The 27933-nt window shown below is 38.4% G+C and overlaps 1 protein-coding gene across 4 annotated transcripts; it reads left to right on the forward strand.

The window, feature by feature from the left end:
* Positions 1-13248: 13248 nt before the first annotated feature.
* On the forward strand, positions 13249-27118 carry STEAP1 (STEAP family member 1). 4 transcript variants are annotated; one of them, XM_060684489.2, is made up of 6 exons: positions 13309-13552; positions 15179-15483; positions 18102-18209; positions 20908-21420; positions 24683-24847; positions 25606-27118. In XM_060684489.2, the coding sequence occupies exons 2-6, from the start codon at positions 15280-15282 to the stop codon at positions 25855-25857; spliced, it is 1242 nt and encodes a 413-aa protein (XP_060540472.2). In that variant the 5' UTR covers positions 13309-13552; positions 15179-15279; the 3' UTR covers positions 25858-27118. The 4 variants fall into 4 exon arrangements, with proteins under 4 accessions (XP_087748983.1, XP_034257764.2, XP_060540472.2 ...); XM_060684484.2 differs by having other exon boundaries at positions 13332-13402; XM_087892857.1 differs by lacking the exon at positions 15179-15483 and having other exon boundaries at positions 13249-13402.
* The last annotated feature ends 815 nt before the right edge of the window (positions 27119-27933 follow it).

Below are 27933 nucleotides of genomic sequence, written 5' to 3' on the forward strand. Positions count from 1 at the left end.
AATGGAAATAGGCTCTGTGTCTGCCTGCACTGCACACAATTCCCCTACAAACAGATGTTGATTTCAAGTATGGTATGCCTAATATCCCAATCCCTGTAGCTGTGCAGAAATAGTTCTTTCTATGTCTCTTGACTGCCATCATCTGGTCATTTGTTTTAAACTAAGTTTAGAAAAGTTTATCGGCTTGGTCATTCTAATATGAAATTACTGTAAAATGGTACAGCAGGGTGGAAAGCTAAATTTCAACTAAGTGCAAAAGCATGAAAGAGAAAACACATAGAAGTTTATTGATTTATTTTTAAATGGCCTGAATAAAATTGCTAGTATTTCAGTTTTTTAAAAAATGAAGTAGGTGTTATAAACAAACATAAGGAAAGGAGTTCCTTGTGTGAGTCGAGTAAATAGAAAGGACTTAAGTATCATGAATGGCTTGTTGTTTTTCAACACTGCAATCTTTTAATAATTCTGGTCTCTATTTCCTGACTAGTAGGAAGCCTGTGATACTGAGTGCATTTATTTGGCAACAAGCAATACTTGATGAAAAAAGTATGGTACATTTTTAATAATAATAATAATAATAACATTGACACACATAGTATGTAAACAGTGAGATGAACATCTCAATTTTAGCAAAACACCATAACAAGTAAGCTGTGTATCACTGACTTGACTGACTTAACTGTTCAGTATGCCAGCAGTTACAAGATAACTGGGCTATAAATCCTAGTTCATTGGGCCATTTATTATTATTATTATTTTAGTTTTCTTAGCAGTCACAAAGAAAGCTGGAAGGCTCCTTTTCACTTCAGAGCTTTTTTTATTGCTTTGCAAACAAAAAAATAATGGTGGGAATGTGTCAGCCTTTCCAGACCAGACAGGAAGCCATGTTAACAGAATCTTGCAAGTCTAAAAGTAAAATTATCCCACTGTCTCCTATTTTACAGCCTGAGAACTTGGGAATTATGCCCTCTCTTATTTGATTGTTCTCTAGGCCAGGGGTCTCCAACAGCTGGCTGAGGAACTCTGGGAGTTGAAGTCCACAAGTCTTAAAGTTGCCAAGGTTGGAGACCCCTGCTCTAGGCAATGTCTTTCCCCACTATCTTCCAAGACATTGCCACACACCATTATAAGTCAATAATACTAAAAACAGAATTAGGGGATTCTTCTTACGCCTTTCTATCCCCTTTCCCTCTACCTCTTGAGATCATAGCAAAATAAATAAATAAGTAGATATGCCGAGAATGGCCCCTTTTTTGCAAGACCTTTGAGAATTTCATTTCTTTCTGAGCCCAGGAAAACTGATGGCTCGTTTCTTTGGGCCAAGGTATTCTCATGATACACAATTCTCCCTAGATGACTTAGAAAAGCAAGTTGTGTAAATGGGACACAATCCCCGACCCAGTGGATCTGATATGCTAGTACCAAGGCAGCTGCTGATATTGGATATTGGATATCCAATGGCTTCTCTTTTTGCTGTTCTCTAGAGCGGTAGTCATCAATATCCAATTCCAGCTGTCCTGCTGAGAGATATTTGTATCTGAGCAAGCTCTGCAAGCTAATGAGAATACAATTCTCACATTCCATCTATGCATGGAGTTTAATCAGTAAATCACTGAACAGAGCAGCAGTTGAGAAATAATCAGGAACAGCTTCAAGGGCCTTGGAAGCCTGGACATTTCTGTCCTCAACATAAAGACACATCTTTTCCTCAGTTTGTATGGCTGCCATAGGATCCTGAAAAAGCAACCATAGGTAGGTGCTATGTCTGCACCACAGGCATTGAAGCACTTTTTTGAAATCAAATCTGAAGCATGTACAGTCCTAATCAATATTAGTAATGATAACTTTATGTGGCATATGAATAATAATAAAGCTTATCTCTTATTTAACGAAATCTACGAAGATAATATCTTATTATATACAAAACTAATTATCCATTAATCAGTCAATCATAAGTGTTGATAATCACAGAAACTCCATCTAGGTAAGCAAAAAATAAAGTTCATTTAATAAACTATCCTGCCCAAACCACAGCAGCTCCCACAACAACAAAAACATAAGCAAAACTCTCTTCTCTACACGAACAGGAGGTGATTATAAACTGCTTGGAAACTCCCACCCTCACCTGACTAAACATGCATATCCTTATTATAGCTGTTTTTATCTAATTATTTGCACACACACACACAAAACCGAACTAGGATCAATAACAGATAAAAGAGCCTGGAACCATCATTTCTCCTGTATTTGAAGAACTATTAAATATCTAGGATTACTGAACTGGTTTGCAAATAATCCAAACGATCACAAAATGGCAGTAAATAGGTAGAAATTTCTGTGAGTCGCAATTAGGTAGAGTATGAGTAAAATTTCTGAGGCTAGGATTAATTTAAGATTAGGGGAGTGGCCTGAGGTTTAAAAAATGGGTGGACCTGTATGATATATATAGGTAGAGCTGGAATTGAGAGATGTTTCTTCTTCTTTTTATGTGATATTGATTTACATTATACTTTTAATCATTGGCTACCACAAAAATGAAGGAAAGACTGCTTTCATGTTACACCACATTTGAAGCAGAAGGGAGTTGAGAATTCATAAGGAGCCCTCCGGAATCACGGGTTGCTTTTCTCCCTTGCCGACTTGAATGTTGTCAGAAGCATGGAATAAAGTTTTTAAATTATCTCTGCTATCATGCCATTTACAGAAATACTGGTTTACATTAAAGGAAGGTGGAATTTTCTTTTTATTTGCCAGTTTGTCAGTGATTTTAGACAGTACCAGTATTTTGGCATTCACTCCTATCTGTTCTACTTTGTTGTTTTGGGATAGCTAATGAATGGCTGGTTATATTTCTGCACTGCACAGTGTTTGGAAATCTATCAGTAGGTGGAATAATAAATAACAAATAGTGAATAATAAGTTTCAGAAATGTAATTCTAAACAATCATTAATTTCAAGGATCACCAAAACACAAAGAAATTATCAAACATTTTTACAAAATAATTCCAAAACAATGAATAAATTAGTAATTTTCCTGATCCTAGAAACTAACAGCCAATTAAGTGATTGGATCGTTTTAAGAGTTCACCTATTTTGATTATTTTAATTGTTTTCTTGCTGTAAAGTTATGAGTGCTTTAAAAAATCAACCAGTGTATGCAATGTAATTATTTGTCACTTACAATAAATGTGTCACTCCTATCATTAGGTAAGCAAATGAAATTTATATTAGAAGCAATTTGCAAGCTAGTGATGTGGAAGCCAAGTTTATCGTATTTTACCTCATGACATTTTGAAATTAGTTGTGCATTTTAATTTTCCACAGAAACCCAGTAGTGGATAAAAAAGAAGTAACTTGTAGAGGTCCTTTGGCAAAAACCTTGCCTTATAGTTGTGACTAAGTATGAAAAATAAGACTGTTTGACCACTAAATTAATATTTTGAGCAGGAACTCTCTGAACTCTTTCATATGTACTTGTTTACTTTCCCTGTCACAAATAATTCTGAGCGACTTAAGAAATAAAGTGCAAAATCTATATAAATTGAAATAAAGTAGCAGAACAAATATATGTGAAAAACATCGGTTAATGAAACATCAAGCTTTACCTAGAACATTCTTACTTGAATATTACTAAGGCTGCATAAAAAAGATATAGCGATAAATTCAAACAATTTGGGCCCAAACCCTACAAAAGTAATTACAAAAGTCAATAACAAAAGTATAGTCCAGTATAAAAGACAACCTACAAAGTTTCCTGATTAATAGTAAATTCAGGAGGTTCTAAGAGAAACATTTTCAAGATTCTAGCCCCAATCAAGAGATCTAGGTAATCAAAGCAAGCATGGGTTGCTAACACAAAAGATTCACACTCAAGTTGTTAAGGAAGGATGGACCAGCTAATAGACTGCTCCACTTGTTTAATCCCAGCAAGTTGTAGAAACAAATTTTCTCAGGCATCATATTCTATTCTCAAGTGAAGTGTCACTTTCCAAGTGTTTCCAAGGTGTTCCAAGTTATCTGGCAAGTTCACTCTATCCTCACTCAATATGCTAGTACACTGATAGTTAACCATTTTGCCGTCATGTTCCAAAAGCGGGGGGAGTGTGGAGGGGTCGCGCGTGCGCTTGCCCACACCCATAATTTAATGCTCCCTGTGCCCCACTATCCTGCGCATGCACACATGACACACACACACCCGCACCCCGTTTTGGGCCTAGCAGGCCTCCCTGAAGCCTCCGGAGGCCGGAAATGGCCCATTTCCCGACTTCCAGTGGCCCTGGCAGGCCTGGTTTTCATCCTCCCCAGGCTCCAGAAGCTTTCCTGGAGCCTAGGGAGGGCAAAAACAGCTTCCCCTGCCCCCCTGGAGGCCCTCTGGAGACCAAAAATGCCCTCCCAGAGCCTCCATGCAAGCCCTATACTTACCTGGCATCCAAAACCGGCTGCATGGAAACTCCTGGGAGGGGAGGGACAGCGGGGGAGGGGCCAGCTGAAAATCAGTTAAGGAGCTGAGCTAGGGCACCAGCTTGCATGCCCGCAGATATGGCTCTGGGTGCCATCTGTGACACGCATGCCACAGGTTCGCCATCATGGTGCTAGTATATTGAGTTCCAGTCTATTAAGTCAAAAGCATCAATTCTATTAAATCCCTAAACCAGGTTCCTCAGGTTCTTCCAGCCTCTTCCTCTTAAGCCACCTTAGAGGAAGAATCTAAGAAGACTGTGGTAAAAATATTAAATATAATAACATCTCAACCTACTCATTAAGAAGTTACTATAATAGATTTCTATTATAGACTTCTATTCTAATAAAAGATAAGGGAGGGAAAGAAAGAATTGCAGTGGATGTTTACAAGGAATTATATAAAAGAGAGGAGATTTTAGCAGGTATGAAGAAAAATTATATAAAGAATTCAGATTTACCTAAGATATCCAATTTAATGAAAGAAATTTTGGACGAGGAAATTACCCTAACGGAGATTGAAAAAGCAATAAAGAAACAGGAAAATTTAAAAACACCGGGCACAGATGGACTCCCGATGGAGTTATATAAAACATTGTTTGAGGTAATGGGAGAACATATGAAAGACTTATTTAACGAAGTTCTTGGAAAAGCAGAAATTCCCCACTCATGGAGGGAGGCTAATATCAGTTTAATACTAAAGAAGATCCTCCTCTGGTAGACATTAAAAACTATAGATCAATATCTCTTCTGAATTCAGATTATAAAATTTTTACAGCAATCTTAGCAAATAGATTAAAGAGTTTTCTAAATGAATTTATACATACCAATCAAAATGGGTTCTTGCCATCACGACAAATACAAGATAATTTGAGAGTCATGTTAAATGTACTTGATATTATGAAGATCACCCAGGTAAACAGCTTGCATTAGTTTTTATAGACGCCCAGAAGGCATTTGATAGGGTCAATTGGGAGTTTATATTATTACAGTTAGAATACATGGGCTTTGGACAAAGATTTATAAACGCAGTTAAAGCCATTTATTCCAAACAAACAGCTAGATTACTGATAAATGGGGACTTGACGGAAGAATTTTCTATTGGCAAAGGCACAAGACAGGGTTGTCCTCTATCCCCCTTACTTTTTATATTATCGTTAGAAACACTACTGTGTAAAATAAGAAACGAGGAAAAAATAAAAGGTCTTGAAATTGGACACCAGGTATATAAAACTCAGGCCTTTGCAGATGACATGGCTTTTATTTTGGAAGATCCCATAAAATCTGGTTTATCCCTGTTAGAGACAATTGAAGAATTTGGGGCGGTAGCAGGCCTATTAATTAACAAAAAGAAAACAAATATATTAACCAAGAATGTTTCAGAGGAAGATAAGAAGGGTTTACAGGAAGCGATTGGATTAAGAGTAGTCAATAAAATTAAATATTTGGGAATTTGGTTAACCGGCAGATGCTTGAGCATACAAGAGGACAATTATAATAAATTATTAACCCAAATAAGGAAAGACCTTGACAAGTGGGGTAAAATTCAACTATCACTTTTGGGACGGGTAACAACAATAAAATCTTACATTTTACCGAAGTTTAATTTTTTGTTTCAAACTGCCCCAGCGAATTTATCAAAAAAATTCTTTATGGATCTAAATCAAGTAATAACCAAATTTATTTGGCAGGGGAAAAAACCCCGGATTAAAAAAAAAAATGATGCAGGAGATAAAAGAAAGGGGAGGCCTGGGCTTACCATGCTGGGAGAACTACTATTCAGCCGCTCTGTTAGTCTGGGTAAAAGAATGGATCACCTTAGGCAATAGCCGTCTTCTCAAGATAGAAGGCCATGATTTACAACAGGGCTGGCATATGGGACTCTGGCGGGATAACACTCCACAAAGCAAATGGTTTACCCGGCATTCTATAAGGAATATCTTAATTCGAAATTGGAAGAAGATCAGTAAAAAATACTATATTAAAACACTGTGCTGGATATCACCTCTAGAAGCGTTGATATATCCAAAATTATATAACCCTGTGAAAAAATTAATGTACAAAGACTTGCTGACTGCACGAGGAGAGCTAAAGCCAAAACAGGAGTTGAATTCCCAGGGACTACAATTGGATTGGTGGACCTATCTACAGATTCAATCAAAATATAAAAAAGACAGAGATAGGAAAGGTATAAATGTTGACTTGTAGGAGTTAGACAAAATCTTGATGGGCCAGGAAAAAGGCATGATTTCTAAAAGCTATAAACTGTTGAAGAGGTTAGAGATTGGCGATGAGATAATAAAGGATACAATGATTGCCTGGGGGGAAAATTTTGGCTACTCAATTCATCTGGAAAAATGGCAAGAGATTTGGTGGGGGAATATGAAGCTAGTAGTTTCTACAGATATAAAGAAAATATTTACAAGATGCTATATAGATGGCATCTCTCCCCCGATAAGATTGGCCAAAATGTTTACTGGACAGTCCACTGAATGCTGGAAGTGTGGGTTTGAACATGGCACTTATTATCACCAATGGTGGACATGCCCAGAAGCAGTAAAATTTTGGGTAAAAATAAAAAAGTGGCTCAACGAGATCTTAAACCAAGAGATTGAATGGCGACCAGAGACATGCTTGCTCGGCTCCAAACCGGAAAATATTTAAAAAGATTCATGGTACCTTGCGTTACATATTATCACAGCAGCGAGATTAACATATGCTCAATTCTGGAAAGATAAAAATACCCCATCAGAGGAAGCAATTATAAAGAAGATTTTGGATTGTGCGGAAGCAGATAAATTGACTAAAAAAACTGAAAGATAGAGACCAAACACAAATATGTTTATCTTGGGAAAAACTATATATTTGGCTATCAAAGAGGAAACTATAATCCCAAACTAGATTAGGAGTCGATTTATTGAAGAATTTATATGATACAAGTAAAGTGAGGTCGGATAGACCTAATTGATTTATAAATGTAAATTAGGTTGTTCTGCCTCCCCTGGAATGTAACATGGATATATTGTACCGAATATTAAGTTATTAAGGTACTACTTATAGACATGTATGTTATTTGTTTTGTTATTTTGTTTGTCATTTATCTGGTGTGTTGTCTTCTTTTTTAATGACAAATGTAAATAAAGATTATTTTTAAAAAAAAGAAGTTACTATAATAAATAATAATTGTCTCTGTCTGGATTGAGTTTTAGTTTACATTACATTTATATCCTGTTTTTCCTCCGAGATAATCAGGGCAGAGTATATTTTTTTCGATATTTTTGAAATAATCCGGCAAAATAGGTGAAGCTGATAAAGTGTCAGTTCATTGTCTTCTATGAGTTACATGGTTATATGAAGAGCAGCTCAGAGCCCCAGCTGAAATAGTAAAAATCTTGTCATACTTCTATTACAAATTCTAAAGAGCTGAACTGTTAGATTGCTGAATTTTCTTTGAATATTTTTTCCCTCTGTTTTGATTTCCCCTTTCCTGCTCTACTGGATGAAATACATATCCAGTTGAAGCTTCTGAGAGAGGTTCAAGGGCAGCCCCACGTAAAGCATATTGCAGTAATCAACTATGGGGTAACTAAAGAATGATTATCTAAAGATGTTCCTGATCTGGGAAAGAACCTGGGAATCAGATTAAGCAAAGGCCTTCTTGGTCATAGCTGCCACCTGATCATCGAACAAGAGCTGTCAGTACAAGAAGACCCCAAAATCGCACACCAAACTTGACTCGGGAAATACAAACCCATCCAAAATTAACAATAGAAAATCCCTGCTCTGGAGAGACCCAATATCCCTAGCCACTCAGTCTCAGTAGGATTAAATTGGAGTTCTTTTCATGCCATTCAGACCCTTCCTCCATTGTCTATATTGGTTTGGGAATGTTTGCAGTGTTCTTGTGTTAACTTTTGTTACATAGAGGTAGTCCTCAAATTACAACCATTTGTTTAGTGACCACTCGAAGTTACAATAGTATTGAAAACAAGTGACTTATGTCTGTTGCAGCATCCCCATGGTCACATGATCAAAATCTGGATGCTTGGCAACTGGTTCATATTTATGACAGTTGTAGTGCCCTTCTGCGACTTTCTGACAAGCAAAATCAATGGATTCATTTAACAATCAGATTACTAATTTAACAACTGCAATGATTTGCTTAACAACTGTAGTGCGAAAGGATGTAAAATCGGGCAAAATTCATTTAATATTCATTTCGCTTAGCCACAGAAATTTTGGGCTCATTTGTGGTCATAAGTTGAGGACTACCTATATTATTCTATTATTGCGCTTACTATAGGTTGAATGTAAAGTTGAGACCATGCCACTATTGCATAATGTGTGTATCAGCTGGTAAATTATAGAAAAGGTTGCCACTTCTATTGTACTGAGTTCCTATCTATATATTACATGCGTTTGATTGTATTCCACACATAAAGGTACCTGCCAACTTTATTTTATTGCTTTTGTTCAGTTGGTGAAGGAGCATAATGCAATTTAACTTTTTAAATATTAAATCTGAAAATCTGATCCATCACAGACATAAATATTCATAAATGAAATTATAGTTATTACAGGGGCAACATCTGTTCTAGGAATATGAAAGAAAAATAAATCCGTATGGTGGCTAATTCATGGCAATAGGTATATCAAAATGAATTATAAATGTAATTATCTCTAGGCATTTCAAATGGAGTAGTCAGCAGGTTCATACATATTCTAAATAAACCAGAATAGATTATTAGAGAACTTATCTGAATTAGGAGTTGTCAAGCACATGTACAGCAGTTATCCCAGCCTTTGCCTTCCAGACATGCTTAACTATACTTCTCATTGTTTCCTGCTATCCCAGAAATTGGACGATGAGATGTAGGAGTTGCAGTTCCATATATCTTGCAGAGAGGTTGGGTGCATTAACTATAAGAGGAAGCACAAAGATTAACAAACATTTTTGAAGGAGTGCTCGCTTGCTTTTAATGGCAGAGTAACACAGAGAGACCAGAAGGAAAGCTTTGTCTCTCATAGTCTCTGCATGTAGAAGGAGAGGCAGAGCTTGGAGTCATTATGTTTTCACAAGGAGCTCAACTCCAGCCCTTCTGGAATTCCATCAACTCTTATCAAGCACCAATTTAGTACTGACCTTTAGTTGGCTAGATTATTGTATGTAGGCACAAACAATAAATCAGTTTAACTGGAACTTAATTTGTGGTCCTGATTCTTTGGGTCTGACACTGCATATCTCATTGTCCAATAATGGTCTTGCTTCTATCACATCCCCAAGCTAGTCAGCCACTATTCTAATCAAGTCCCCTTTCTGGTGATTATCATATGACCTGATCACACTAACTGTATGAAAAATCATTATTTGGGAATCTCTGTCCTCTTCTTCCTAGATGACCCCTAGTTTCCCCTAAGTTCTTACACCAGAAAAATACTGGCAAGGCTACAGAAACATTGCTAGCCCTTCCTGCATTAGCCAGCCAGGCAGGGGTGAAATTCAGCAAGTTCTGACAGATTCTGGAGAACTGGTAGCGGAAATTTTGAGCAGTTTGGAGAACTGGCAAATACCACCTCTGGCTGGCCCCCGAGTGGGATGGGAATGGACATTTTGCAATATCCTTCCCCCATGAGTGGGGAGGGAATGGGGATTTCACAGTATCCTTCCCCTGCCACGCCCACCAAGCCACACCACACCACGCCTACCAAGCCACGCCCACAGAACCGGTAGTAAAAAAAATTAGATCCCACCACTGCAGCTGTCAATCAGCATTTGAGAACTGTGCAGCCAAGTCTTCACAATTAATTATATAATGGAGCAATTTGCTTCTTCATTTGTTCTTTATTTTTATCTTTATTTTCCTGGAGTATCAGCTAGGTAGCTACTAAGACGTATCAGTTTGCATATGATCCTCCAGATGTTGCTACAATTTTTTTGGCTAAGGAAAATTTTCCATTATGCAGCTGCAGTCAGCATGGGACAAGAAGGAATTTTCAACTCAAAGTGATATCAAAAATTATTCCAGGGATATCAGATACAGTGTCTACAACACAAGTGCATGGAAGTGTTGGTGTGCTGCACTCTGCTGTGTGTGTGATCTTTTTTTATGATACACTGCCAGCTGAGTACAAGGTATCAATACTGTACCTCCCTCTCTCTTCTCAACTGTTTTATAGCAAGGTTGATCCATGTCTGTTCATCTACTCAGTCAAGACCACAAACCTGATACTCATTATCCAAAATAGTTACAGGTAGTCTTTGTCTTACGACAACAATTGAGCCCAAAATTTCTGTTGTTAAGCTAGACGTTTGTTAAATGAATTTTGCCCATTTTACGATCTTTTTTGTCACACGTAAGTGAATCACTGCAGTTGTTACATTAGTAGCACAGTTGTTAAGTGAATCTGGCTTCCTCATTCACATTGGTTGTCAGAAGGTCGCAAAAGGTGATCACATGACCCTGGGACACTGCAACCATCATAAATATAAGTCAGTCTCTAAGCGTCTGAATTTTGATCACATGACCATGGGGATGCTGCAGTGATTGTAAGTCAGAGGTGCTATTCAGCAGGTTCTGACCAGTTCTGGAAAACCGGTAGTGGAAATTTTGAATAGTTCGAAGAACCGGTAAATACCACCTCTGACTGGCCCCACCCCCTTCTATTCTCTGCCTCCCGAGTCCCAGCTGATCGGAAGGAAATGGGGATTTTGCAGTAACCTTCTCCTGGAGTGATGCCACGCCTACCAAGCCATGCCCACAGAACCGGTAGTAAAAAAAATTTGAATCCCACCACTGTTGTGTGAAAAATAGTTATAACCAGTTCCGTTCAGTGCCATTGTAACTTCGAAGACTCACTAAACGAACTGTTCTAAGTCGAGGACTACCTGTACTTGCAAGAGTCTACACACCCTGAGCAGTCATACAAAGGCCATGTTAGCAAGCTGCCACGGTGAAGGAACTGCCAAATACAAACTATATCTCCCTTATAGAAACAAATATATTCATATTATAAATTTAATTATTAGGCAGATATCAGGCAACTCCACAAGTAGATGAAGATGAAATATCAATAAAATAAGCATGCATAAACATTTTAGAAAAAATATGCACTATGCATGTTATCTCTACTAGACTATGTGCTTTATCTATAATGGCACTTAACTCTAAATACTCTAAATAAGCAAACACCAAGTTCTCTTATTTTCCTACAAGGCTAACACAGTATTTTCTGTTGCCAAATTCAGCATCTATGAAAACAGATTTTTTGTCATTTCGAGCAGATGATGTTGGGGCCCTTGTAACACTTAGAAGCTGACATTGCATCATGATGATCCCGCCATGATGACCCCATGCTGCCCATTAGTAGTTGTACATGTGGTCAACAAAACAATGGCTGATATATTCTCACTCATACATTTTCTTTCCCAGATTGTCCAAGATAGCTCACAGATGTGTTTTCCAAATTACAACTGGTCATTGTTTGGAGAAGAAAGCAGCAGCGACAGGTTGAAAGACTGGTGGAGTCCCCAGGTCTGTAATTTCAGCCCAAGCCATGGAATAAGCCAGAATAAAATAGGAAGTCCAACACCAGAGGTTGGACAGCCATTTATCTGAAATGGTATAGGATTTTGTGCTTAAGCAGGCGGTTGCAGTAGATTTCCAAGGTCCCTTCCAATTCTGTTATGCTGTTCTGTTATTCCATTCAGCAAATGTCATTGGAAACCATCCAGAATTCTACAGAGGGAGACCTGCATGAATAAATGATGTTACAAATGATGGGCCTGTGCTTGCTACAATCACTGGACTGGTAGCATGATGAACCCCAAGGTTGTGTGATCAACAGTCCAATTGGAGAAAAGTTTCACCAGATGGTGTTCAGTTTTGGCCTTGCATATGTCCAGTGCAGGGTGGGTTCTACTTACCTTTACTACCGGTTCGCAACGGAGCCGCACGTTCTCTTCTGCGCTTGCGCAGAAGCGTTCTGATGATGTCAGGGTCGGTGGGTGGAGCCTCCCGCTGGTTTTACTACCAGTTCTATAGAACTGGTGCGAACCGGGGGGCAACCCACCACTGGTCCAGTGATGCTTCCAGGAATTAAAAGTACAATAGCCAGCCACATTCTCTGCTGTGGTACATATGGAATCCATTTAGGACCTGGAGTACATTTACAAGCGCTCTGTCAGGGAAGATTTAAAATCAAGCATTCTCCACCAATTCTGACATCAGTACAGGTTGCAACATGATGTTTGGTTGCATTTATTTGCCAGAGATTAAAGCGAGCAATCAATCCTCCAAGGATAAAAGGACTATCATTATTGGTTAAAGTAGCATTGATTAAATTCCTTACATATTATATAAATGGTTTGGGTTGCTAAACAATCTGAAACTTCATTAACGAGTCAATGAAGGGGACCACTTCCCTAAATAGATTTTTGTCTTCTAAACCCACCCGCCTACAGTATCCCCCATTGCTCTTATCAGCATTGAAGATTTTAGGGCTCATTTTTCTGGCATCTAGGGTGGCTTATCTTATATTTATTCAAAGCCGGTGGGCGGGGGGGGGGGGTGAAGGTGTGGTTTTGCAGATTGCAGAGTTGCATTGCTTTTTTGATCTGGCTGACGGGCAGGTTTGCTTATTACATCTGCATATTCTTCAAAGTTTGGCTTTCCCAGACGCTGTCTCTTTTCATTTGATTTAAGGACCTATTTTACGTATCGATCAGCCAAGTCCTGCAGGCAGAAGAAAGGCGGGGCAGGCCCCAAAACAAACAAAAAAAAAAAATCAAACCAGGGATGGGAAGGCGGAGCTGGAAGGGGAGGGACGAGGCGAGACGGCCGCATGCTGCGCGGTGTGGAGCTGAGCAGAGACACCGGGCTGGCTGAAACGCTGCGCCGGCTGAATCGTTCTGCCCGGATTCCCGAAGTCGGTGGGAGGAAAAGTCGTAAGTTCAGAGCGATCGGTCGCTGAATATTCCCGAGCATCAAAACAGAGCCAAATTCTGTCGGGCCGGCACCGGTGTGAGAGAGCAGCCCATCCACAGCTCCGGAAAGGCGATATACACGTCGCTCACCAAATATCAGCCGAGCCAGAGGTGGGTGGGCTCGGTTATTAGTTAGAGAATCTGTAAAAGACCCCCCACCCTTCCTCCCTAGTGCAAACCTGAACGCCCGAACAAAAGCAATATTGAGTTAAGAATACGTGACGGGCTTGCCGACGTCATAAATTCCCAAAGCCACAAGTTTCGTGGGAGAGTTTTAGGAGACAAAAACTTGGACTGACTTGTCCGGTCTGAGCGCCAGCTCTTGAAAAGGGAAGCAAATTCGGAATATACCCTGTGATGAGTCCGGCTGGCTCTAACGGGATTTTTGGAAACAGGAAGCCTACAGTTCTAAGGAACTGTAAGAAAACCAGAAATATTTCTGTCCTGTGGGATCTTCTAGAATCAATTTTATTACATTATGCAACGTTCAGAGCCCCACCAACTACTATTTTCACCACTGGGTATTCATATGGGACTTCTTTTCAGCTCGCTTCCCCCCTGCCTTTTTTTTTTTTCCTTTTCTTTTTTTTTAGTTAGTGATAAGGTTTGGTTAGAGTTGGCAACTCTTAGAAACGTCTGGAACCTGCTGGGTCATTTTGAGTCACAGAAGACAATAAGTTGAGAATGAATTGAGTGTTGGTGTAAATAGATTTGAATCTGTTAATTTTGCTGGCATAGAAGCAAAGCTCTCGGTTTATCGTTAGATCTCAGTACAGGAGCTGCCTGGCTCTCTGCCTTTTGCAGCATCAGCAGGAAAAGGGGAGGTGATAGGAAAAGAACTGAAAGTGGCAGATACAGTACTAGAGCAAAAAGGGAAAGGACAGAGAACAATTCCCTGCTACCATTTGTTGTACACAGCCACACTTTTTACACACTTTCATACTAATTTTAATATTTACACCTTAAAAAAATGACACCCCAGCTCTCCCCAGCTTTGCTTTGCTGTATTAAAAACAAAAAGGACACTTTTTTACTGTACCTTCTAGGACAGGGGGATTCAACCTTGGCAATATGGCTGATTGGGGAATTCTGGGAGTTGAAGTCTACAGGCCTTAAAAGGTGCCAAGGTTGGACTTCTTAGTACTCTATGACCTTAATTGTTTTCTTGCAGATGTTTTGTTACTCCACTAGGTAGCATCTTCGGTACTAGAAGGGAGTAATAGATTCAAAGATTCACAGCTCAACCCTGAGCTACATATATTCCCCTATATTGGCAACTACCCATTCTCATGCTCTCTGACAGGCAGTTAGTATGCCAAATTTCATGATTGCTTATTCAGAAGATCTGAGTGCCGTAAAACAGGTCTGTGCAAACTACTTGAAAGGCTGTTACAAGTAGTCCTTGACTTGCGACCACAATTGGGCCCAGTATTTCTGTTGCTAAGCAAAGCAGTTCTTAACTAAGTTCTGCCTCATTTTATGACCTTTTTGCCACAATTGTTAAGCAAATCACTGTAGTTTTAACAGAATCATGCGGTGGTTAAGCAAATCTGATCTCCTACATTGACTCTGCTTGTCAGGAGCAGCTGTGAAGGTTGCAAATGATGATCGCATGAAAGTGCAACTGTCATAAATACATGCCAGTTGCCAAGTGCCTGAATTTTGATCACGTGATCATGGGGATGCTGCAGCAGTTGTAAGTGTGAAAAACAGTTAAAACTCACTTTTTTTTTTCAGTGCTGTTGTAACTTTGAACAGTCATTAAGCGAATGATTGTAAGTCAAGGACTATCTGTATGTGCATGATGGTGGCCAAGGTTGTACCAAAGGCCCTTCTGAATGGTTCCCACTCAGTGGTGGGTTTCTACCGGTTTGCCTGGTTTGGACGAATCTGCAGCGGTGGGAGGCTCCACCCACCCGCCCAGACATCATCACGGATGCTCTGCACATGTGCAGAAGATTCTGCGCATGCTCAGAAATGCCGCATGCGAGCAAAGCAAGCAGGTGCATGCACGCGCTCACAGTTCCAAACCAGTAGCAAAGGTAAGTGAAACTCACTACTCCTCCCACTGCCCTAAAACAAAGTTACATTGAGATAACTCTGGATAGGATTTCAGTCTTGGGAATGGATACTCAGCAGTGAGACCTCATTAAGGTCTCATTAAGACTTTATTCTGCCTAAGTGTGTTTTGATAAACTTAGAACTATTGATTTAGGCATCAGTGTGAAAGTCACTCACCCAAACCTTTCTATATTTTAAAAAGGACTGCAGTTTTCTTTCTACAGATGTCTGGGTAACAGATGTAAAGTACTACGTAATCAGATCTAAGTGATAACCTATTTGAGTCCTCTATATAAAAATTAGTATATAGCAGAGGCTGAAATAAATACAAGTAGTCATCAACTTATGATCACAATTGAGCCCAAAATATATGTTTTAAGTGAGAAATTTGTTAAGTGGGTTTTGCTCCTTTTTACGACTTTTCTTGCCATATCTGTTAAGTGAATTTGTTAAATAAATAACATGGTGGTTAAGGGATTCTGGTTTCCACATTGACTTTGCTTGTCAGAAGGCGATTACATAAATGTGAGTCAATTGTCAAGCATTCAAATGTAAATCGTGACCATTGGGATGCAAAACATTTGTAAGTGTCAAAAACTGTCATAAGTCGCTTTTTTCAGTGATGTTGTAACTTTGAACGTTCACTAAATGAGCTGTTGTAAATCGAGGACTACCTGTACTAAGGAGTTTCTGGAACAGCAAACTTTAATATCTTCACTTTTTAGCATTTTTATCTAGTATTCAGTATTTGGAGATCCAGGGCCCGGAAGTTATGAGAAACAGATATCGTCAAGGAAATGTAATTAAAAAGCAGTTACCGTATTTTCCGGCGTATAAGACGACTTTTTAACACATGAAAATCTTCTCAAAAGTCGGGAGTTGTCTTATACGCCGGGTGTCGTTCTCCTGTAACCAGGCAGACCAGCCCGAAAGGCTCTGATGAGCCTTAAATGGCTCTGACTATACAAGCCCTGACGATCTGCTAATCAGGCAACTCAGTTGGGATCGCCAGAGCGATGGGGAAGGGAAAAACTTTTCTCTTTTCACATGGCTCTGACGATCCAAGCTCTGACGATCTGCTAATCAGGCAACTCAGCTGAGATTGCTAGAGCCATGGAGAAGGAAAAAACTTTTCTCCTTTCACATGGCTCTGACAATCCAAGCTCTGACGATCTGCTAATCAGGCAACTCAGTTGGGATCGCCAGAGCGATGGGGAAGGGAAAAACTTTTCTCTTTTCACATGGCTCTGACGATCCAAGCTCTGACGATCTGCTAATCAGGCAACTCAGCTGGGATTGCTAGAGCCATGGAGAAGGAAAAAACTTTTCTCCTTTCACATGGCTCTGACAATCCAAGCTCTGATGATCTGCCAATCAGGCAACTCAGTTGGGATCGCCAGAGCCATGGAGAAGGGAAAAAGTTTTTCCCCTCCAGCTTGCTTACCTTAGCTGCTTGCCTTGTTTCGCTTGCCTGAATCCATTCCATCAGCAAGCATCTCCCTGCCTGCAATCAAGCAGGCAGGGAGTTGTGGACTTCAACTCCCAGAATTCCTCAGCCAGCAAAACAAAGCTGGCTGAGGAATTCTGGGAGTTAAAGTCTACAAGTCTTAAAGTTGCCAAGGTGGAGACCCCTGTTCTATTGGGTAAGTTTTTTTCCTCTTTGGGATCTTTAAAAAAAATAGTTAATTGGGGTTTTTTTTAGTTGTTCTTTTTTAGACCTAGCCATTTAAAGTTTAGGAAGTTTTAAATTTAGCTTTCATATAAAAATAAAAATAAAATAAAATAATATTTGTGCAGCTTTCTGAGATTTAGTATGTTTTTGTAGTGTTTCACTCTAACTACACAAACACACAAAATCTCACAAAGCTGTATGTGGAATTTTGTGTGTGTGAAGTGTGAAAGTTGGGTTTTTGGGCTTTTTGTGGCTGTGTGAGGTTCCTGCTTGTTTCAGGGGCCATTTTGGGTCTAGCACAGCTGCTTTTACATTGTGGGTGAGCCAGTTGTGTTGTGTTGTCTTGGGTTGTGTGTGTGTAAAGTGTGAAAGTTGGTTTTTTTGGGCTTTTTGTGGCTGTGTGAGGTTCCTGCTTGTTGCAGGGGCCATTTTGGGTCTAGCACAGCAGCTTTTACATTGTGGGTGAGCCAATTGATGTTTTTTAATTTTTATTTGGTGTGTGTTGGAAGAGGGGTAGTCTTATACAGCGAGTATAGCCCAAACCCTATATTTTAGCAGGAAAATTCAGGGGTCGTCTTATACACCCAGTCGTTTTATACGCCGGAAAATACGGTAATAGTTGAGGTCTCGTCTCACAATAGACAGAATTGTAACTCCTTTAATTATATGTCTTTTGCCATGCAATGTCAGCCTAGATATCAGGAAGGCCACAGTATTGATATTTCTGTAAAAAGTCTGAATAATGCCGTGAAGTCATTGTTGGCTTGAGCCAAACAAACCAGGTTTCTTTTATAGAACATAGGGGCTTCTAACATTAGACATCATAAGGTTTTATAATATGAATAATCTATGGCGTGCAATAATCATATTTTTTTTGGGGGGGGGGAATGCAAATAAGTAACAAAAAACTCCTGAAATTGTTTTCAGACATCCAGTAACTATATACAGAACCTCAATCATTGGTCGAAGAATATGGATCAAGATGAAAATCAGAAAAGGAACTCTGAAATTACACAGGAGGTTTTTGGCAAAGCGGTAATTTTTATATTTTTAAGTTATCTATTCTAAATTGTCCTTGGATGGTACTTTGGTGCTCCATCCACAATTTTTTCTGGGGTATGGTACAGCACTTAATTATTAATACTTGGTGAATAATGGTAAATAAGCAAGACCTTTTGAGTCCAAATGGAGTCATAGTAGAAACGGAGATATCTACATCAAGTTTCTAAAATTACAGGAAAACAGAATCAGAAGAAACCTTAAAAGGGCTATGAAGTTAGTTCACTACAATACTAAAAACGTATTCCTAGACATGGGATCAGGATGTGGTCAGAAGAACCTATTGCTTAATTGTGAATGTTAATTTTTGTATCTGGTTCTGGATCTGACAAGCATGAAACATATATTCCTCATTTGTAGAATGACTCAGGGCTCAGGACTATCTTCTCTCCTACTGAATATCTATATGAAACAACTGGGGAGATCATCCATTGGTTTGGAGCCCAATTCCATCAATATGTAGCTGATAGCTAACATACATCTTAACCCTGGATGGACCAAGTGATGCTGTCAGTGCCTTGTCCCAATGTTTGGAAGCTGTGGGTCCAGATGATGAGCAACAGATTCAGGTTCAAATGTGCCAAGACTGAGTGGCTTTGTATTTTGACTCCCCCCCCTCCCCCTTATCTAGGGACTTTCTTTAAACGTGGATGGGGTTATACTTCTCCACCTTAGACTGGTGCACAATTTGATGTTCTTCTGGGACTCACAGTTCCTTGTCAAAGGGCAGATGCTAGCTGTGTTCAAGACAGTCTTTTCATACTTCCATCTAGCATCCAAGTGATAGACATTCCTGGAATCATAGGGGCCCCACATGGTCATGCATGCCCTGGTCCCTGTGCAGTTGGACTATTGCAGTGAATACCATATGGGACTCTTACTTGAAGACTACACAAAAGCTGCAGCTGATGCAGAATGCAGTAGTATGGGCAGTGGGCATCCCTCAATTTGCCCATATGGCACAACTGCGGAACAAGTTGCATTGATTTCCAGTGAGCTTTCAGATGCAATTCAATGTGCTGGCTATAATCTATAAAGCCTTTAATGGTATAAGACAGGATCATTTCTTCCATTGTTTCTGTCCATCCAGTAAAACCAGACAATGCTGGTACATTTCAGTTTTCTTTAGTCAAAACAGTGCCACCTGACAGGATCTAGGAAGCATGCTTTCTCTGTTGAATAATATCCCTCCAGAGATCTGATGGTGTTCCAGAAGTCTTTAAATATATGCCTATTTTGCCTGTCCTTGGGGTAGGATGACTTAGAATCTTTTATTAGTTTGGGGTGGGGGAGGGTATTAATGATGTCTATATTGTGGTATGTCTGAATGTATGTGATCTTTTTTCCTTTTTTTATTGGTTCACTATTCTTTAAAATGTGCAAGTTGTTCAGAGACATTCTGGAATTATTTCACAGGGTATAATGCTCCCCACAAAAGACTTCTGGTGCAGTGATTTACCTTGTTCAAAAGGTTCTTGTTTGTTTTTCAACACATTGGGTTTTTTATTTATATTCCTGTGATAATGTAGGAAATGTGCTTTGGATTTTCTGGCAAAGCTATGCATTAAAACCTACTAGCTGAATTAATATTAGCATAAAATGCATCCTTGAATGAAATATTTATTAAGATATTGTAAGACTGTAAAAGAATTGACTTTCCCATTCAGTGCGGGAAGTTATATGGAATTGAGAAACAACTATTAATATAAATAATTGTTTATATTATTATTATTATATTAATTAGCATTAATTTATTATTATTATATTAATTAGCATTAAAGTTGTCTTGTCAAATTGGCCTGTGAGAAGAGATGATATTTAGTCGCTATAATTTTTAGGTTAATATATTACAATAAAGAAAAAAGTACACCACATTTATTCTGCATTTTTTGGAGCCTAAAAATTCAACCACATACATATCTGTCTTTTAAGAAAAACATTGCTCTTCTATCTTAATCAAAATATTATTTTATCTAGCCAACAACACTTTCTGGTTTTGCAATTCTGTTCTTCTGTGTTAGTTACACATACAAATGCATGATTTAAATATTAAAATCAAAGCTTAAACTCTGTTATGTTCTGGGGTCTGATTGGAGGGAATAAAGTCCCGATATTTCACTTTTTAAAAAATAATAATAATTTTAGCTATATTGTTAGGTTAACAAAACTTTAGTGAGTGAAGAATATTAATTTCAAATAGTAGAAAATATTTTCCAATATAGGATTCCATTTCAAAATGATTTTGTAAGCTACAGGAAAAAACATTAGCTGCATTTCCATAGAAATCTAGACTCATCTTAAAAGCTTTACATTACTAAACCAACTTCAAAGATCACAAAACAATGCAATTTTAAGATCTTCAGAACTCTTCATTGGCTAAAATGTTTTCCCTCTAGTTCAAAAATTCACAAAATATTGTGAGAAAACATTATATAGAAGTACCAGCTTCCCGAAAATAATTTTGGTGCCTAAAATTACACATGACTAAGCTAATGAAATACAACCTCAGATTATACAAATTCCTGTAACCTTAAATCTGAGGCTTAGAGAAATTTCAGATGGAAGGAATCTTACGTTGGAACTAAGGTACAAAGAAAAACAATGCACGGATCTACTATTACGAGTTAATACTAATTCACTCTATAGGCTTATGTGTACCGTGTGTTCTTTTCAGATAATGGATTTACAAGGTCCTGGCATTCCTGAAGAAATTATGTTCTCTCACAGGCATCAAAGAACCCACAAAGATGAGTTTGAGTCTCCTCCCAATAAGTACTGCGAATATGATATTTTTCCTAAATGGCATTTACCAGTGAAAACAGCATTAATACTCTCTTTGTTTATATTTACTTATACCTTCCTAAGGGACATCATCCATCCTTTTGTCACTGCTCAAGAAAACGTATTTTATAAAATTCCAATCTTGGTCATAAACAAAGTCTTACCGGTGGTATCAATTACTCTTCTGGCCTTGGTTTATTTACCTGGGATATTAGCTGCAGGTTTCCAATTCCATTATGGAACTAAGTATAAACGTTTTCCACAATGGTTAGACAGATGGATGTTATCAAGAAAACAGTTTGGCCTTCTTAGCTTCTTTTTTGGTTCCATGCATGCCTGTTACAGTTTGTGCTATCCACTGAGGAGATCCTACAGATACAAACTCTTAAACTGGGCGTATCAGCAGGTATGTATTCTTACAGTATCACTACATATACAAACGCACTCACGTGCATTTCTGGTGATCTAGTCTGTAATTTATTTATTTATTTAATTTATATACCGCCCTTCTCCCAAAGGGACTCAGGGCGGTGTACAGCCAGCATAAAACACACAAATATAAAATTTAAAAACAATTTTAAAAATATTAGTTTGGCCCATGTCTAATTAAAATAAAACTACCTGATTTAGACATTTAAAAATTAAGAATTGACAATTAAAAAATTTTAAAAATTAGGCCAGCCTGGCTTGTTGAAATAAAAGCGTCTTGAAGGCCTGGCGGAAGGTGTGTAAGTCAGGAATCCTCCGCATCTCGGGGGGCAATTCATTCCAGAGGGCAGGAGCCCCCACAGAGAAGGCTCTCCCCCTGGGGTCGCCAGCCGACATTGCTTGGCCGACGGAATCCGGAGGAGCCCCTCTGTAGGAGCAAATTGGCTGGTGGGAGGCTATTGGTAGCAGCAGGCAGTCTTGTAAATACCCAGGTCCTAAGCCATGGAGCGCTCTGAAGGTAGTAACCAATACCTTGAATCGCACTCGGAGGACCACCAGGAGCCAGCGCAGCTCGCACAGGAGAGATATTACATGGGAGCGCCATGACGCTCCCATAACCACCCGTGCGGCCGCATTCTGGACCAGTTTTTTTTTTTTTTTTTAATTTGATTTATATGCCGCCCTTCTCCGGAGACTCAGGGCGGCTTACAATGCGCTAAGCAATAGCCTTCATCCTTTTGTATATTTATACAAAGTCAGCTTATTGCCCCCACAAACTGGGTCCTCATTTAACCTACCTTAGAAAGGATGGAAGGCTGAGTCGACCTTGAGCCTGGTAAGATTCGAACCTGCAGAAATTGCAGGCAGCTGTGTTAATAACAGGGTGCATTAAACCACTGTATTACTCACTTCCTGCCTGGACTACTGTAATGCTCTTGAGTTGGAGCCTCCGGGTGTTCTTCAAGGGGAGCCCCATGTAGAGAGCATTACAGTAGTCCAGGCAGGAAGTGACGAGGGCATGAGTGACTGTGCATAGGGAGTCCCGATCCAGAAAGGGACGCAATTGGCGGATCAGGTAAACCTGATAAAAAGGCCCCCCTGGCCACGGCTGTCACATGTTCTTCTAAGGACAGCCGGGCATCCAGGAGGACACCTAAGTTGCGAGCCCTCTCTGTGGGGGGCAACGACTCGCCCCCAATAGTCAGAGATGGCACCAACTAACTATATCGGGATGCCAAGCCACTCAGTCTTGGACGGGTTGAGCTTGAGCCTGTTTCTCCCCATCCAGATCCGCACGGCCTCCAGGCACCGGGACATCACGTCAAGGGTATCATTGGGGTGTAAGGGGTAATGTTGAAAAAATGGATTCAGTGAAGAAAAGAAAGGGTTCTAATTTTGTACATGCTGTAGGCTCCATTCCATTGGATTACTCTTATGTATATAGATACACACAATGCTATTTTACCTATTCTCAACAACTTATTTATTTATTTTATTTATTTAATTAAACTTATATATTGCCCTTCTGCCCAGGGGGACTCAGGGCAGTGGACAGCCAGAAATTAAAACACATATAGTACAAAAGTTAAGAAAAACTAAAATAGATTAAATCAGCGGCATTACCAATTTGAAATCCCAAATCTACAAATTCAAAAAATTCCCAATTTAAAACCCAAAAACCAATAAAATTAAAAGATTAAAAATCCCCATTAAAACCATTTAAACTAGGCCGGCTTGTTGGAATAAATAAGTCTTCAGGGCCTTGTGGAAAGTGCAGAGGTCCAGGATCAGTCGTATTTCAGGAGGTAGCTCATTCCACAGGGCGGGTGCCCCCACAAAGAAGGCTCTCCCCCTGGGGAGAGAACTTGAGAATTGTTGTTGAATTGAGATTGGGAATTGGGCTTTTTACCCAATGAAGGCAATTTAGTAGAATCTGTCAAGAACAGTAGCTGATATATTTTTTTTGCACACTGAAAATCATTGACACAAAACATTGCTAGAAATTTTAAATGGTTTTGCAGAAAGTTTTGTCAAAGTGTAGACATGAAGAAAAAAATTATGTAATTTGCATCCTATCACCCATGCTAAATATTAACTTTGTGATAATTTGTAATTTGTACACATCAATTACAGGTAGCCCTAAATGAACTTACAACAGTTCATTTAGTGACCATTCAAAGTTACGACGACACTGGAAAAAGTGACTTATGAACATTTTCCAGACAACCTTTGTAGCAGCCCCACAATCACGTGATCAAAATTCAGATGCTTGGCAATTAGTTCATTCTTACGACCATTGCTATGTCCCAAGGTCATGTGATTGATTACCTTTTGTAATCTTTCAACAAATAAAATCAATGGGGAAGCCAGATTCACTTAATAACCGTGTTACTAACTTATCAACTTTTATGATTCGCTTAACAACTGTGACAAGAAAGGTCATAGAATGGGGCAAAGCTCACTTAAAAAATGTCTCACTTAACAGAAATTTTGGGCTCAATTGTGGTCTTAAGGACTACCTGTATAATAGGATTTTTTGTAAAACATTTGGACTCATGGACTGCTCTAGCAGGTTAACAGTGGTTGCCAAGAGACCTTCCCTTGATTAGTCACTTAAAATATTATTCCTTAGTGCACTACCTGTCACAATATGCCAAAGGTTGTATTTAGCTTGAGAAGGAATTCTGTTTGTCAGCAAATAAAGGGAGTCATGCTGGGAAAAGCAAGTTAACAAGGAATTGGAACTAATCTTCTTAGGGAGTTAAAACTTTGCTGGAGTAAGTAAATATTCAGCCTAATTGACTTTGCTTTGGTGTAGGCTGATGCAATTTCTGTTTGTCATTGGTATAAACAACACAATAGTTTAAATATGGCCATACCCTAATTTGGTACACAAAGCTGAGAAAACACAGCAAAGTAGCAGCTGACTCCTATTTTGTTTATTTATTGTTAAATAATACAGAAGTGGGCTTGTTTACACATATACATTAATTTTTTTTTCTCCCTAATCCCACTGCAATTCCTGACCCATGTATATTTTTATAAGGGGAAACTTCAGTGTTGTCTAAGATGTAACCACAGCTTATATTTCAATCACAGAAATGACAATAGGTTGTCATTCCTAGAGGGTTATCTATACAGTTCCCCAAAATGTATAAAACTAGAATTGAATGTTAAGTACATGTAGGCTGTCAAGGTGCCCTTCTGGTATTTTTCTAACTCTAATATTATTTCCACAGGTACAGAAAAAAAAGGAAAATGCTTGGATTGAACATGATGTCTGGAGAATGGAGATTTATGTATCTCTAGGAATTCTGGCACTTGCTTTGCTGGCTCTGTTGGCAGTAACATCAATTCCATCTGTCAACTATTCATTGACTTGGAGAGAGTTTCATTATATTCAGGTATATGGACGGACCGATGGATCATTACAAAGGATCGTTTAGTAGCAGGGCATGAACTTGGGTGTTACAAGCCAGATGTTCAATCTCTGCTATTCCCAGTTGAAATGATGAAAGAATGATGGGATGCATGGAAGAGAGCGATATCTGTAAACTTAGTCATATTTTCCCTACTCACTTGATCTCAACTCTGCTTGTTGATATATAATTCATGGAACAGTTATGAGAAAGGCTCATTGGTTGAAAAATATTTCCTTTTACTTTAGAATGGAGGTATTGCACTCTTTACGTTCAGAAAACAAAATATTTATTTATTAGAATTCTACACCACTGTTGCATATATTTCATATATTTTACATAATATGTCTTAAGAAGTCTAGAGATAAAGACCCTGATTTTGTAACTATATATTAATATTTTATTGACTAATGTTTTGGAACTAATAGATATCAAGAACAACAAAAAGTATTCTTCAATTTCTTGTAGAATTTTAATACACTTAAGATTATCAACTTTTGAACCAACTCTTTCAGCTTTCATTTTGACACAGTTTGATCCCTGCAGTCAGAAGCAAATGAACATTTATTTCCATGCCTGCTGGTTTGCGATATCAAGTTGCTGTTAATCCCCATGAATAGACTAAGCTGTTCTTTTTACCCTTGTCAACTGATACTCCTAAATATATGTATCTAACAGGTACTGCGAATTATACTTAAATCTTAATTAACTCTAATTAAAATATTTCTTCTTTTTTTCCATAGAGCAAGATGGGATATTTAGCGTTGCTGCTTTGTACTATTCATGCACTAGTATTTGCATGGGATAAATGGATTGATCTACACCAGTACTTATGGTATACTCCACCCACGTTTATAATAGCAGTTATTCTTCCAATTATAGTTCTGACTTGTAAAGTTATCCTGCTGTTCCCATGCTTTAGGAAGAGACTACAAAAGATCAGGTCTGGTTGTGCTGCTGTGACAAATGAGACACAGATCACTTCCAAACTGTAGATTCACTGAGCTTTTTCAAATCCTAAACAAAACAATTGGTACATATAGTTACAGTTCTGTTAGTTCAGGTACATGAAGTACATCTCACTAGACTGGTTGAGGTTTACTTCTGAGATAGTATCTAGGATCAAACTACACAATGGAAAAATCCACTTACTTTTTTTATATTTCAGTTTTTACTGATAAAATCCTGAGATTGTGCCCGATTGAATTATACGAATTCTATATATGAATTCATAAAAAATTCCAAATTTTCAATTTCTTATTCAGAAACTTCTTCAGGAATATTGTGGACCCATAATATTTTTGTACTTGAAGTATGCATTGTATTGCAACCTAAAACATGCAGAACAATACGTAGGCTAAAAATTATAACATGAACAATGGGCTATCCTTGCCTCAATGTTACAGTGACTGAAATTCAATAGGATAGACACAGTACGTTCTTTTGCCCACAAATATCATCTTCCATTCTCCCTTCCTCAGTCTCTCTCACTTCACATACGAAATCCCATTTTAAAAAATCAAAAGATTTGTATATTAATCTGAGTGTATGTACAGATCAACTAATGCAGACAACCTATATAAAATACTTCTTAAAACATAAAATGCTTGTACGAGATGTCACTACATTGGACTAGGGAATATAGCATATGAATTCAGTTGTCAGATAATAGGTGCATAGTCTGAGTAAAAGCAGAACTAGAAAAGGGATGACTTTATCCACCAGCATTTGATCTTCTAACTTATTATTCTATACCTGGAGATTCCAAGACAACGTGCAGTACTTGAAAAAGAGGTGCATGAATGTTAAAAGTCTCATTTTTTAAAGCAACTTTAGGTTTGGTATGTTTGGCACATTCAGTTTATATAACTCTTTGTCAGTTGTGAGCATTACTAGTTATGCTACAGTAGTTTGCTAATGCAAGAGCCAAATAACTGCAGAAAATGCAGTTTTGGTCCTAACAATATAATTAACTTATGACTGAAAGAAGTTTGGGCATGGATCGATCTGGGACTTTCCAATTTTTATGTGTTTTGGGAGAAATGATTTCCATCTGTGCAAAGTTGAGGTCTAATTAATAGGAAAGATTATTCTGAAATCTGGAGAATATTCTCATTTTCTTTTCATTGAACTTTTGTTCTTAAAATTATATTGAGAATTGAATAATGTAAATATAAATTTATGTAAAAGTAGTTATTAGTATACTTTTTGTAAGAATGTATGCAATATAATAAAACTTTCTTACATTTTTTTCAACTTTCATATTCCAGTGGTTTTATGCTAAGTAGAAGTTAAGTGATTGTTCTACAGTAGTCTTTTAAGAAAAGATATGGTGTAGGTAGTTTGTATCCAGAGGGAAATAAACAGTAGGAAACAATTTTCTCCCTGAAAATCTCATCATGTGAATCTTAACACAGGACTGCTGAATAAAAATAATGTATAAGGTACCATAATTTTTCATGGCAACAGTACCAATAAAACAGCAGTGGAGTTAAATTAACCATGAAACAAGTTATCATCCACAATACACATCCAGTAAAGGAGATCTGTAGGCAGAAACAATTGTGTGGTTCTGATTTCTTCACTGATGGGAAGTGAATAAGCAATGCAAGTATATCTTTTATATACATTTTATATCTGATGGGATCTCCATTTATATTGTCATTGTATGTATAAACACAGTATAGCTATACAACAAAATTCACATAACACCCAGAAACCAAGCCCAACACACACGACAATCCCTAGACACACTCCCACCCACCAAAAACTCCTCAGCCTAAACCACCCAAGCATCCACACAGCAGACCAAGAAATGCTTCCGCCCTTCTCCGGAGACTCAGGGCGGCTTACAGTGCGTTAAGCAATAGCCTTCATACTTTTGTATATTTTATACAAAGTCAGCTTATTTCCCCCACAAACTGGGTCCTCAATTTACCTACCTTAGAAAGGATGGAAGGCTGAGTCAACCTTGAGCCTCACAAGATTCGAACTTACTTTAATTGCAGATAGCTGGTGTTAAATTACAGTGCCTTCTCTGCAGAGCTATCCAGGCTCCTTCCTGGATAGCT

The sequence above is a fragment of the Pantherophis guttatus genome, chromosome 4, assembly GCF_059756535.1.
Source record: "Pantherophis guttatus breed Tessera chromosome 4, ASM5975653v1, whole genome shotgun sequence".
NCBI lineage: Eukaryota > Metazoa > Chordata > Lepidosauria > Squamata > Colubridae > Pantherophis > Pantherophis guttatus.

Excerpts from the sequence above, each read along its gene's own strand:
- STEAP1 (XM_060684489.2), top strand. The coding sequence starts at position 15,280 with ATGGTTCCCACTCAGTGGTGGGTTTCTACCGGTTTGCCTGGTTTGGAC. Across the intron at positions 21,421-24,682 it reads TAAACTGGGCGTATCAGCAG|GTACAGAAAAAAAAGGAAAA; the intron begins GTATGTATTCTT and ends TTATTTCCACAG. Across the intron at positions 24,848-25,605 it reads GAGAGTTTCATTATATTCAG|AGCAAGATGGGATATTTAGC; the intron begins GTATATGGACGG and ends TTTTTTCCATAG.